The following is a 12,941-nucleotide window of genomic DNA, read 5'->3' on the forward strand; positions in this document are numbered from 1 at the left end:
TGACAGGAAGTTTGCCTTCTCCCGAAGGAGATCAGGAGAAGTCTACTAAGCGGGTCCTTGTGGACCTCCAGGAGCAACTTTCTACGTTGATGGGCGCTCTGGTTAAGGACCCTCCTCGCAAGAAGGACATCGCGCTTCCGATCAAGAGCTCTAAGCTCCCCCCTCGCAAGAGACGTGCCTCTCAGGACAGGAGCCCTTCACTGAGAAGTTCCAGGCGCCTCTCCCCTGTTAGGCGCTCTTCTCCAGTTTGGCGCTCCTCATCTAACAAGCGGGCTCCTCTTGGCAGGCGCTCGCTCTCCTAGCAGGCGCTTTTGCGCCTACCAGGCGTTATTCTCTCAGCAGGCGCCTCTCACCTGGCAGGCGCGACTCCCCTGACAGGCGCTCTACTCATGGTAGACGCACCTCTTCTCACATGATAGACTCGCCTCTCCTCACAGACGCTCCTCTCTTAGGAGACGCTTTTTCTCCTGGCAGGCTCTCTTCTTCAGGCAGGCGCCTTACTCCTGGTACGCCCTTCTTCGGACAGAAAAGCCTCTACTTCGTGGAGGACTGCGCAACCGGGTGGGGATCTTCGGATCCTACCTGGCTTAAGCCCAGTCATTGAGGAAGGATCCTGCCCCATCCTCGATTTCTACGGGAATCGAGAGAACCACCAACCGATGATCTTCTGACGAATTCGGTGGGGGTTTCGCCGAGTGCTTAAGATTCTGCGGAATTTCTAGCACTCGCAGTGTTCGAGTTTTTTACAATCTCTTAACACTTAAGCGAAACCATGGTCCAAAGTGAGCTAGACGAGAATCCCCGATAATTATTACGATATTTGGAAACCTCGCCAAATGCTCGAATTCTTGGAATAGGTTCTGTCATGTAAGTGGGTAAGACCCCATTGACGAGATCCAAAAAGGTTCTGTCATGTAAGGGGGTAAGCCCCAGAAGATCCAGAAGAGCTCTCAGTCATAGGTCACTACCTTGCTGAGGCTCTTGAGGCAAAGCAGACTCTTAGACAGTATCCATGAAGTATTCTGCCCAATAAGATAAGAAGCTTGAACTATTGTCTTCTGTTTACTCTGTTCACAATTGAAGCTTTCCTTCGGGAAAGACTTCTCTTCATTCTCTTGAATAGAACGAAGACGGTCGATCTCCAATCCTTTCTCTCATTCCTCGTAGGGAAAAGAATGTAGGATGGAGGTAGTTGTACAGAAACCTACAAAAATACTACGTATTTTGCCTTCATGACATGATTCTGTTAAGCAGTTGCACTGTCCGGTGTGTAGACGCATACCTAATTGAACTGCTAAACGAAGACGGTCGATCTCCAATCCTTACTCTCATTCCTCGTAGGGAAAAGAATGTAGGATGGAGGTAGTAGTTGTACAGAAAACAAAATGCCCTTCGCGACATGATCTGTTAAGCAGTTGAGCTGTCCGGAGTGTAGACTCATACCTAGTTGAACGGCTAATCGGGGCTCCCTGCTACCTCCCGCGAGTTACCAGTTTCGATTTTAGATACTTAAGGTATTGTCACGACAACACCAACTCGGCTTTTGTATTTTCCGAAATCCGTTTCGCTTAAATATAATTGCTCGAACGTAATTTTATGCTCGATGGTTCTAGCCGAACACATTCCTTCGTGGAATGGATTACATGGCAACTCAGGATGACGAGTAGGCGAGAGCTAACGGGGTATGAGTCTTGCTGCCTGTCACTGTGATAACAGCTCAGTAGCAGCTGGCTCTCCAAGATGCACGGACGGTTGCGTCTCTCTCCCCTGCAATGATCGACTGCCGAACCGTATCTCTGCCCAACAATCACAGACTTAGGTCTCTGATTAACAGGGATTCTTGCATACATAAATGACCATCTACTGCTGCAGTGTGATGCTCGGTTTCATCGCCTTCGACATTGCGAGAAATTTTCAACAGAGATATCTCTTGGACACACTTTTTCATACAATGAACTTACCTGGCAGATATATACATAGCTAAGACTCCGTCGTCCACCCCGACAGAAATTCAAATTTCGCGCCACTCGCTACCGGTAGGTCAGGTGATCTACTGCCTGCCCTGGCGGCAGGACTAGGAACCATTCCCGTTTCTATCATATTTTCTCTGTCGCCGGTGGTATCAACATTGTGTTACTACCTACTGACTGGAATTTGCTTTTCAAGACTTTATTGATCATCTTTATTGGATTTCTTGGTGACGTACTGGATCGTTGTTTGGCATTCGCTACTGTGGACTGGATTTGGACTTGCTTTTGATTTTTCTAATAGAATGTCCTGATTCAAGTGTTAGTGTGAGTGTGTGTGAATGTAGGCTGCAAGGTGAGGATACCGAAGGCTTCGGTTGATCCTCACATGTATGTCGTAATGTAGGGGGTTTGACTGTTCTTTGGCTAACACCTGTATTGAGTGTGAAAAGTTGGATGCTAATGAATGGAAGACTCTAACTTCTTACTTGAAGAAGTTAGAGAGGGATAGGATTAGACGGGCTGCACAAAAGAGTGTGAGTACAAGGCCTATTGAGCCTTTTTCTGAGTCTAACTCTCCTTTTATTAATGAATATGATTCTCCCTATGATATCTGAATCCTCACAGGCCTTGCATTCGGATTCGGCTTCTGAAATCGCCAATCTGAAGGCTACTCTTAGTAAAATGAAGACAAAGATGGCGGCCATGCAAGGTAAGGCTAGTGATTGTGAATTACTAAGTGAAGTGAGTGTTCCCAGTGTGTTGTTTTGGGAGGGGGCGTCTGACCGTCCTGCGATGCTCCCAGGCCTAGACCTCTTCCAAAACTCACATACCCAGAGGAGTAGGAAAGTCGAAAGTCGTACGGAGGTTGTGGGGAATCCCCAACGGTCAGGCATCCCTTCAGCAGGTTCTGTTTCGTTACAGTCTGCTCCGGACCGACCGCTAATAAGAAGCGTCCTACGAGATTGTTTCTCGTCGTCCCGGTTCTCCTTCACCTAAACGAGGGTGTGGAAGGACTCGGATCTTTCTAGGCCACTGAAAAGGCATTGGAAAGAGCGCGCGTTCGACTCGAGCCCGGAACGCTTCTCGGAGGAAGCTCCTTCTTCTATCAAGAAGGCTAAGCTGGTTTCGACGCCTCCTAGAACAGTATTTGAGGATCGCACTCCTTTGAGTTCTCCTGCTTCTTCTATTGAAGAGGACGCTGGGGTGGCTTCCAAGAGGATATTACTTGCAGTTCAAGAGCAGATTGCATCTTTGGTTGGAGTTCTTTCGAGGGATCCCCCTCGCAAGAAGGACGCTAGACTTCCTATTAAGAAGTCTCGTCTTCTTTCACCAGCCAGACGTGAAGCGTCCTCCAGACATGGGACGTCTTCCAGGCGCGAAGAGTCGTACAAACGTCAGGATCTATCCGAGCGAGTTGCTCTAGATCAGGATACACTCAGACAAGCGCGAGACGTCAGCCAGGCGCGAGATGCCAGCCAGGCTACACGCTCCAGCCAAGCGTGAAGCGCCAGCCAAGCGCGAGGCGCCAGACAAGCGCGAGGCGCCAGACAAGCGCGAGGCGCCAGACAAGCGCGAGGCGCCAGACAAGCGCGAGGCGCCAGCCAAGCGCGAGGAGCTTTTCAGGCGCGAGAAGTCAAGCAGATGTGAGACTTCTTTTAGACGTGAGAGAGAGTCGGTTCACTCTATGAGCCCCTCTCCTAGTAGGAGTTTGTCACCAGTAGAGAGAGAACGGGATGAAGATCCTCTCGTTTTTCAGGCCGATTCTCCACAAGGTGTAGAAGGAGATTCGGAAGAAGAGGGTGACGGTAGAGAAGGAGTCTCGAACTATAAAGTTCTGACTGACCTTCTTTTACGGGAATACGGAGATTCTTTAACTCCTGCCGCTCCTCCTTCGCCTCGATCACTGTTTTCGAGTGCGATTGTGCCTAAGTCTTCGTCGGTCTTGAAGATGAGACCTACGATCTCTATGAAGAGAGCGCTTCAGTCCTTAGACAAATGGAGTTGTCTAAGAAGGATCTGGGCAGAACCACCTTCTGTATGCCTCCAGCCATACTTTCTGGCAAGAGAGGTTTCTGTACCGAACTGGGGAGAACATGGGCCTTTCTCTCCCAGCGGGCAGCCGAAGCGGACTTTTCAACCTTGGTTGATTGTCAAGGAGACACGCTTTGAATGGAGCTCGCGTGTCTTGGGCGATTTCGGAGACGGATCATCTCCTCAAGGGACTCTTCCATATTTTGGAAGTGGTTTAATTTCCTAGACTGGTCCCATTGGGGTGATTGGCTAAGAAAGCTCAATGACTCGGATGGTCTAGACCCCGAAGTCATTCTGAGTATTCTTGCTTGTATTGACAAGGCGGTACAAGACGGATCAGGAGAAATCTCCTCTCTTTCGGAGCAGTACTCCTTAAGAAGAGGAGTATTTTTAGTTCCATCCTAACCAAGGCAGTTTCTCCCCTCCACAGAGAGCAGCCCTGGTTTTCGCTCCCCATGTATGACTTCTGTTTCCTTCTCAGTTAGTGAAGGACATTTCTCGATCAACTGACTGAGAAGGCGACTCAGGATTTCTCCCTGCAAACTGCAAAGGAAGAAGAGACCACTTGTTTCAGTTGACAAGAAAGGACCGACTTCTACGGTTCAGCCCTTTCGAGGAGGCCCTCTCTCCAGAGCTACCTCTAAGAGAAGAGGTCTTGAGAGGAGAGGTAAGGCTCCTTCCCGTCCCTTTAAGAAAGGGAAGTGAGACAGACAGCCTCCAAACACCAGTGGGGGCCAGGCTTCTCGAATTTGCAGAAGCCTGGTCACTCATAAACTCGGACGCCTCTTCCATGTCCATAATCAGAAGGGATATCTTATCCCCTTCCAAGACAGTCCTCCCCTAACGACCATCCGCGGGAACTGTCAGCCAGATACAGGGGGACCCTGTACTGAGGGATACTCTTCGTCTGATGGTGAATCAAATGTGGGACAAAAGAGCTATAGAATTGGTTCTAGAGCAAAACTCTCCGGGGTTTTACAATCTGCTTTTCCTGGTTGCGAAAGCCTCGGGGGGCTGGAGACCAGTTTCTAGATGTCAGCGCTCTGAACAAGTCTGTTCTAAAGGAGAAGTTCTCTATGGAGACTTCGGCCTCAGTCCTGGCGGCATTTACGTCAAGGAGATTGGATGGTGTCGCTGGATCTCCAGACGCCTATTTTCATGTCACGATTCACCCTTCGTCGAAGAAGTACCTCCGTTTCATGACGGGGGGAAGGATCTTTCAGTTCAGGGCCTTGTGTTTTCGGCCTGTCCACAGCTCCTCAGGTCTTCACAAACCTGATGAGGAATGTGGCGAGGTTTCTTCACCTCAAAGGCGTCAACATCTCTCTATTTGGACGATTGGCTCATCAGGGCCAGAACAGAGAGACAGTGTTTGGAGGACCTTTCTTTGACCCTAGACCTGATAAAGGCGTTGGGACTACTCGTGAACCTCGAGAAGTCACAGCTGATTCCCAGACAGAAACTGGTCTATGGGGATTCAGATGGATTCTCGGGGTTTTCGAGGTATTTCCTTTGCAAGAGAGAATCGTGAGAGGCTTGGAAAAAGTCTCTCTCTTCTTAGGGAAAGAACGGACTTCGGCGAGGGAATGGTTAAGCCTGCTAGGCACCCTTTCCTCGCTCGAACAGTTCTTTCCTCTAGGAAGACTACATCTTCGCCCTCTTCAGTTTTTCTTAAGGAGATCTTGGAACTGGAAGTAAAAGCCCATGAAGTTAGAGCAGTGGCGACGTCTCTCTCTTTCAGAAGAATATGTCGTTAAAGAAAATCATTGACACGACATATTGGAGGTGCAATTCAGTTTTTGCATCTCACTATCTTAAAGACGGTTCGCGTGACCTACGAGAAAATGTTTTTCTCTGGGGACCTTTTGTATCGGCTGATACAATACTGGGTACGGAAGCAAACACCAATCCTTAAATTTGTACATACCTTCTACTAGATATGTTCTAGATTTCTGCTGACAAAGAGGGCTCGGTGCTGCACTGGCGGCCAGTCACTGTTGTTCAGTAAGGAACTCTTGTGATATCTTTTAGGGGAGTATTAAAATATTTTTTTTTGAGAATTTTTGTATGAATGCGTTTTTCGTTTCGAGCTATGGGTTGTCTGTAATGAGTTCCTTCACAAGGTGTGTTGTCATAGAAGTGGTCCAGTACCCATTGACAAAGTCCTTTTAGGCTCTGCCGAGTAAGCGGTTCTTATACCCATCGACAGACCCACAAGAACTCTAGCCATAGATCTAATATCTCGCTAAAGTCTTGAGGTGATGCAGACTACCGGGCTACAGCCACGAAAGTCTACCAGCTATCAGGTAGGAACCAAGGTTTTTTCTTTTATACCTACAACATATGTGTGTTTACCTGTCTATTCATATTAGCTGTCTCTGACCCTCCACCAAAGGGTGCCAATCAGCTATGTATATATCTGACAGGTAAGTTCATTGTATGAAAATGATATTGTTATAATACAATAAAGTTTCATACATACTTACCTGGCAGATATATACGATTAATAAGGCCCACCCAGCCTCCCGCAGGAGACAGGTGGAAGAGAGAAAATATGATAGAAAACGGAATGGTTCCTAGTCCTGCCGCCCAGGGCAGGCAGGTAGATCACCTGACCTACCGGTAGCGAGTGGCGCGAAATTTGAATTTCTGTCGGGGACGACGGAGTCTTAGCTATGTATATATCTGCCAGGTAAGTATGTATGAAACTTTATTGTATTATAACAATATCATTTTTCTGTTCACCGCACTGTAGCAGAAGTCTGTACTAGTCTACTGCTGGATTGCACTGCGGTAATGCGGAATGTTTTTTCTTCAGACATCGGAGTTTGTCTTCAAAATATCTCGCATTCGTAGGTGTGCAATTGTTCATTGTTCACCCCGAGTTAACAGATGTATTGGAAGACATCGCCTATTCCAGGCCTGACAGCTCTGCTTCCAAATGTTCAACCCATGAGAAGCAGTTCTGCAGGCAGTACTTCCCAGGGTTTTTCATTACCGAAAAACGCCCCGCTTTCATAGCAATTACGACTTTTCACCGGACAGCAATGAAATAGAGGTTAGCGTTTTCAGTCATTAGTAAGCACAGGTTCAGAATCTTGAGAATTTTTCTCTCGATTCGTATGTGAAGAAGTACGTTGCATTCTCTGTCCTCCTTCGTCTTCTACGGAACATAGTGTTGTTTCTCTTTAGCTGAGATTCAACTGCTATGAGAATCTTGCCATCAGGACCCTCGGTCTCTAGAAGGCAATTGACTTTCACCTGTTGGGGCACATGCCTTAACAGAATCATCACCTCGCCGTCCGGCATCGGTGGGACAAATAACTATACGTTTTTTATGGTCTCGGCATAACCCTTCAAAGGCGAAGGTCACGTGGACTTGCTCGGATTCTTGGACAACTTACCTCGATACCAAACGCAGTCAGTCGGCAGCTTTGTCAGAGCGGCCGGGTCAGTTACGAACTACAGTGTAGACTTAGTTCGAGTGTACCAAGAACTTCGCTGCGGACTCCTTCCCGAGCCTGGAATGGGTAAAAGGAGCTGAGTTGGTGGTTTTTCCCACTCAGAATGAACAAGGGCTTGTCTCTTCTAAAAGCCGGAACCACACCTAGTGTCGTTCTCGGAAGCCTCAGAGTCGGGATGGGAGCAACACTAGGGGCGAAAAGAAGTGTCAGGCACCTGGAAGGGGGACCAGGTGAACTGGCACATCAAACAAGGAGTTGAATACAGTCTTCCTGGCCCTGAGGAGTTTCGAACCAGAAGTCAGAGGCTCGGTGGTCCAGGTCAACTCTGACAACACCACGGCTCTGGCATATATAAGGAAACAGGGAGGGACTCATTACGTCTCCCTGTACGAAACAGCAAGAGACTGGTTGCTGTGGGCAGAGGAGAGAGAAATTACACTTCTCACCAGATTTGTTCAGGGAGAGAAGAACATAAGGGCGGACCTGCTGAGCAGGAGAGATAAAGTCCTCCCCACAGAATGGACTCTCCATCAAGACGTTTGCCAGATGTTGTAGAGCCTTTGGGGGCAGACCACACATAGACCTTTTTTTTTTTTGCCACGAATTAGAACAAGAGACTGGACAACTTTTGTCTCCATTTCGGATCCAAGAGCAATAACGGTAGACGCACTCCTTCTCTAGACGGACAGGGATAGACACGGCTACGCGTTTCCCCATTCAAGATTTTGGGGGAAGTATTGTGAAAGTTCGTCCCCTCAACAGGAACGAAAACTAAACTCTGGTTGCTCCCTTTGGCCCGCTCAGGAATGGTTTACAGAGGTACTGGTATGGACGGTGGACTTCCCCAGATCTCTTCCACTCAGGAGAGATCTCCTCAGACAACCCCACTGTGACAGGTTTTACTAAAACCTCCCCCCGCTCTCTGCCTGACCACCTTCAGACTATCGGGAGATTTGTCAGAGCGAGAGGCTTTTCGCGCAAGGCTGCTAGCGCGATCGCCAGAGCCTGCAGGTCATCAACCTTGCGAGTCTACCAGTCGAAGTGGGAAGTGTTTCGGAGATGGTGCAGGACAAAGAAACTATCCTCATCCAATACTTCTGTGACCATTATTGCTGATTCTTCTTTTGGCTTTTTAAGAGAAGAATGCAGCTTAGATGTTTCTACGATTAAAGGTTATTGTAGCATGCTATCCGCAGTGTTCAGGAACAGGGACCTGAATATCGCGGAGGATAAGATCTGCATAATCTTATCAGATACTTTTTGAGACGACTAAAAGTAGTACTCTAGACCCCCTAGTTGGAAAACTTAGATGTGGTTCTCAGGTTCCTAGTATCGTACAAGTTCGAACCCCCTCAACAGGCGTCTCCTCAGGGACCTGACTAGAAAGTCTGTTTCTTTTAGCGCTGGCGACTGCTAGAAGAGTTAGCAAGCTTCAGGCTCTGGATGCTAGAGTAGGGTTTAAAGGAGAGTCGCCAATCTGCTTGTTTAAAACTTTTCTTCTTAGCGAAGAACGAGAATTCCTCTAAACCCTGGCCTTGAAGATTTGTGGTCGAAATGCTCTCACCCTTAGTGGGAAGAGAGATAGAGAGATCTCTGTGCCCTGTCAGGACCTTAAAATTCTACCTGGAAAGAATGGAAAAGAAGATTAAGGGCAACCTAAACGTCTCTGGTGTTCTGTCAGAGATCCCAGAAACAAAACCATTTCTAAGAAAGCGCTTAGTGTTCTTTATGAGGAACGTCATAACAGGCGCATGTGAAGTGCGATGAGGAACAGTTTAAACTCCTTAGAGTTAAAGCACATGAAGTAAGGGCCATTGCGACACCTCTGGCGTTTCAGAAGAATATGTCGCTGAACAATATTGTAGCCTCTACATCCTGGAGATGCAACTCAGTGTTTGCTTCTCTCTACTTGAGAGACGTGAGAGTGACTTACGATAAGTGCTTCTCGTTGGGACCCTACATATCTGCAGTTTCAGTGCTGGGACAGGGAGCTGAGACTAATCCTTGTTAGTTTAGTTTAATGGTGTTATGTTTTTATATTTGTTTGAAAGAGGGTTAAGGAGTAACCCCTTTCAATTGCTTGTTAGCTCTAACATGGGTTAGAGTTGGTCAGGTGGTCGGGATTGGTTTTGTGCTCCTTGTTGTATATTGATACCTAAAGCTCTTTCATGTAAGAGGGCGAGTCCCCATTGATATGATGTCAAGTAAGTGAGTCAGCCCCCATTGACACGATCCAGAAGGGCTATCGGTCACATGTCTCATCCTCGCCGAAGCTCTTGAGGCAAGCAGACTCATAGACAGTATCCATGAAGTCTTCTGCCCATTCAGGTAGGAACCAAGGTTTTTTCTTTATAACCTACATCTGTTGTTTTCCTGTTTTGTTATATATAGTATTTAGCTGTCTCTTACCCTCCACCAAGGGTGCCAATCAGCTAAGTATATATCTGCCGGGGAAGTTGCATGTACAAAAATGATATTGTTATGATACAATAAGTTTTGTACATACTTACCCGGCAGATATATACGATTAATGGCCCGCCGAGCCTCCCCTCAGGAGACAGGTGGAAGAGAAAATCTGATTAGGAAACAGGAATGGTTCCTAGTCCCGCCACCCAGCGGTGGGAGGGTAGATCACCTGACCTACCTGTAGCGTGTGCCGCGAAATTTGAAATTCTGTTGGGACGTTGGAGACTATAGCTAAGTATATATCTGCCGGGTAAATATGTACAAAACTTTATTGTATCATAACAATATCATTTTGACGACAGCTGTAAAACCGATCATTGCTAACCGCGGGCGCCTGTATATTATCTGCATAAATCAGTTTCTTTTCTGTTCGGGTCTCTTCTCACGTGGGAGTTTGCAGAACAAGATGGCAGACAGGGAAGCAAAAGCTGTTAGTATTTTATCAGAAACAACTTTCAGAAAAGTGCCCATATTGACCGGGAAGGTCGTTAGGTCTTTTGTTTTAAGTAAATGGCAAGAAAGGTGGGACTTCTCTTCTGGGAAAATATAAAAAAATAGAAATATTAGAAATAGTGTACTATTGCTGTGGCCTTCGTCATTTCCAGCTTGACAGATGAAACAGAGGTTATATAATCAGATTAAAGATTGGGGACACTCCATTAACCCATCAATTTATTTTAGAAGGAAGCAGCCCTCCAGATTGTGCTTATTGTAACAAAATACTAACAGTGGAGTGCGTTCTGATGGTTTGCCTCAGATATTTTAAGCAAAGAGAGAGAGTTATTTCCAGGTAAATCCGTCTCGAATGTTTTGGTAGATGAAGCATATATTTCTGCTATCTTCTCTCTTTTAAAGTGTATACAAATTTTTATTGCATTTTAATTTTTCTTAAATATACATATATATCACAACATACAGATTTTTATTGAAGATTTTTTTTAATATATACGTAATATATCATGCCATTCATTAGACTTCATATATATATTTTATTTATCGATCACATCAACTCATTTTATTAATCTTTTCTTTCACTAATTCATTACCATAATATAATTTATTACTCTTCATTTTGGCTCTGAAGGCCTCCTTACCCCAGTGCCTAGGCTTTTTCCCTAGATACATACATCCATGCATCCTTCGTCTTCTCCTTAGCAAGAAGGGAGAGATGGAAATTCCATTTTTCCCCAGAGGTAAGAACATGCCCGACACTAGTATGGGGCCCTGTTTTCTGAGAAATTACATATGCTAGGTTAAACAGAAGGTTACAGGTATCACCCTACCCTTGCTCACTTATGTGGCAAGGAAGCTGACATTTCGGATGGGATTATAAACACCTGCCATGATCTTGAGGAATTCTTGCGGTAAGGGGTAGGTCTCCTTGTTTCCTTGAGGAGAAGAGGGTTTATATCCTCTTAAGAAAAAAAAACAAACAGTGTCTTTATCATAAACCCACATCTAACCACCCTGCAATTGCCTGCTGCTGAAGGAAAAGCTGAACTTGGCAGAAGTATGCTTGTGTGATTACCCATAATCTCTCATGAGAGACTGCAAAATTTGAAGACCATTATTTCCAAACTTCAAGACCAGTCCAGCTTGCACTAAGGAAGATGTTGAAAGACTTATGATTTGTATACTACATAGAAAAAATAAAGGTATCTATAAATGTGTCATTTTGAACTGATAAATATGCCAATTCATTGCCCTTAGCAAGGTTTAATATCGGCGCTGATAACCTAAACTTACTGCGTTATGTTCCCATAAATCACAGATTTTATGGCGCTAGACAAGTGCCATAAAACCGGATTGCCATTATCCAAGCCTGCCAAACTTTATGTATGTGATAGACGGCTTGTGATTAGGATTTAGGAATTGATATTTGAACTGAATCAGGTAATGTCATGTCATGTTTTGCAGATCAACTCTCAAGCAGCCAAAAGTAACCATGCAGATGTTAATGTTGATAAGAAACGACCTGCGTCGCCTCCGACTTCAGATGCGAAGAAGGGGGCTTTTAGTTCTACAAATGGAAAGCCAAAAGGTTTGTTTTCTAAGCTTTTTCTTCATCTTCAGTTTCTTATACTGTATATGTTAAATAGTTTATTGTCTTTAAATCTTTATATTTTTTATGCAAGTCATGCATTTAGACATTAATGAATGCTGCCAATAGATAAACGTAACCAAAATTTCTCTACGGACCTTATGTGCCCATTATTTGCAGGAAAATTAGGGTAATTGGAGTATTTTTTCTATGAGAAATATCAACAAATTCCAGTTTTTTTTTTATCAATTTGGGGGATCTGGTATCCATCCCCCGCACAAAAATTGGGGACCAATGTTTTACTGTATTGGAGTTTAAAAAGCCTATCATTAACTCTCTTTACTTCTACCACTTTTTTCTTCCAATTGTTACTTACTATAATTCCAACTCTATTTCTTCCCCCTCGTAACCTGCTGTCTTCTCTTCTTCCCAGCTTTTTCCCATTTTTATATGGGGTCGCCGTTTCGGATGAGCCGTTTCCATCTATTTCTATCTTGCGCTTCTGCCTCATCAATTCCCTTCTCATGTAAATCTCCTCTCACACAGTCCTTCCATCTCTTTCTTGGTCTCCCTCTCTTTCTTCTTCCTTGCACCTCCACTCCCATAGATGTGTCCCAGCAGTGGTCCTCATATCTCCTCAACAGGTGTCCATACCATTCAGCCTCCCCTCCTGCACTTTCTTTGATACTTCCACCACCTTAGTTGACCCCCTTTATGTAGTCATTTCTGATCCTATCCACTCTTGTTACCCCAGACATCCACCTAAGCATTCTCATTTCTGCCACATCCATCTTCTTCTGCTCTGCTTTTCTCATGCTTGCTGTTTCCGTACCATACAGCATTGCTGTTCTTACCACCGTCTTGTGAAATTTTCCTTTTAACCTAAGCGGCACTCTTTTGTCACAAAGAACTCCCGATGCTCTCCAGTTGTTCCAGCCTGCCTGTACCGATGTTTTACTTCTTCTTCCA

The 12,941-nt window shown here is 45.6% G+C and overlaps 1 protein-coding gene across 1 annotated transcript in view; it reads left to right on the top strand.

Moving 5' to 3' along the window:
• Nucleotides 1–12,941, top strand: part of LOC135196548 (zinc finger protein 830-like) — a 141,079-nt gene that overhangs the window by 85,599 nt on the left and 42,539 nt on the right. The window contains exons 3-4 of the mRNA XM_064223396.1: nucleotides 11,849–11,972; nucleotides 12,153–12,162. Coding sequence (XP_064079466.1) covers nucleotides 11,849–11,972; nucleotides 12,153–12,162 — 134 coding nt within the window. The remainder of the gene's footprint in view (nucleotides 1–11,848; nucleotides 11,973–12,152; nucleotides 12,163–12,941) is intronic.

This window comes from Macrobrachium nipponense, chromosome 18 (assembly GCF_015104395.2).
Source record: "Macrobrachium nipponense isolate FS-2020 chromosome 18, ASM1510439v2, whole genome shotgun sequence".
In the NCBI taxonomy this organism is placed as follows: Eukaryota; Metazoa; Arthropoda; class Malacostraca; order Decapoda; family Palaemonidae; genus Macrobrachium; species Macrobrachium nipponense.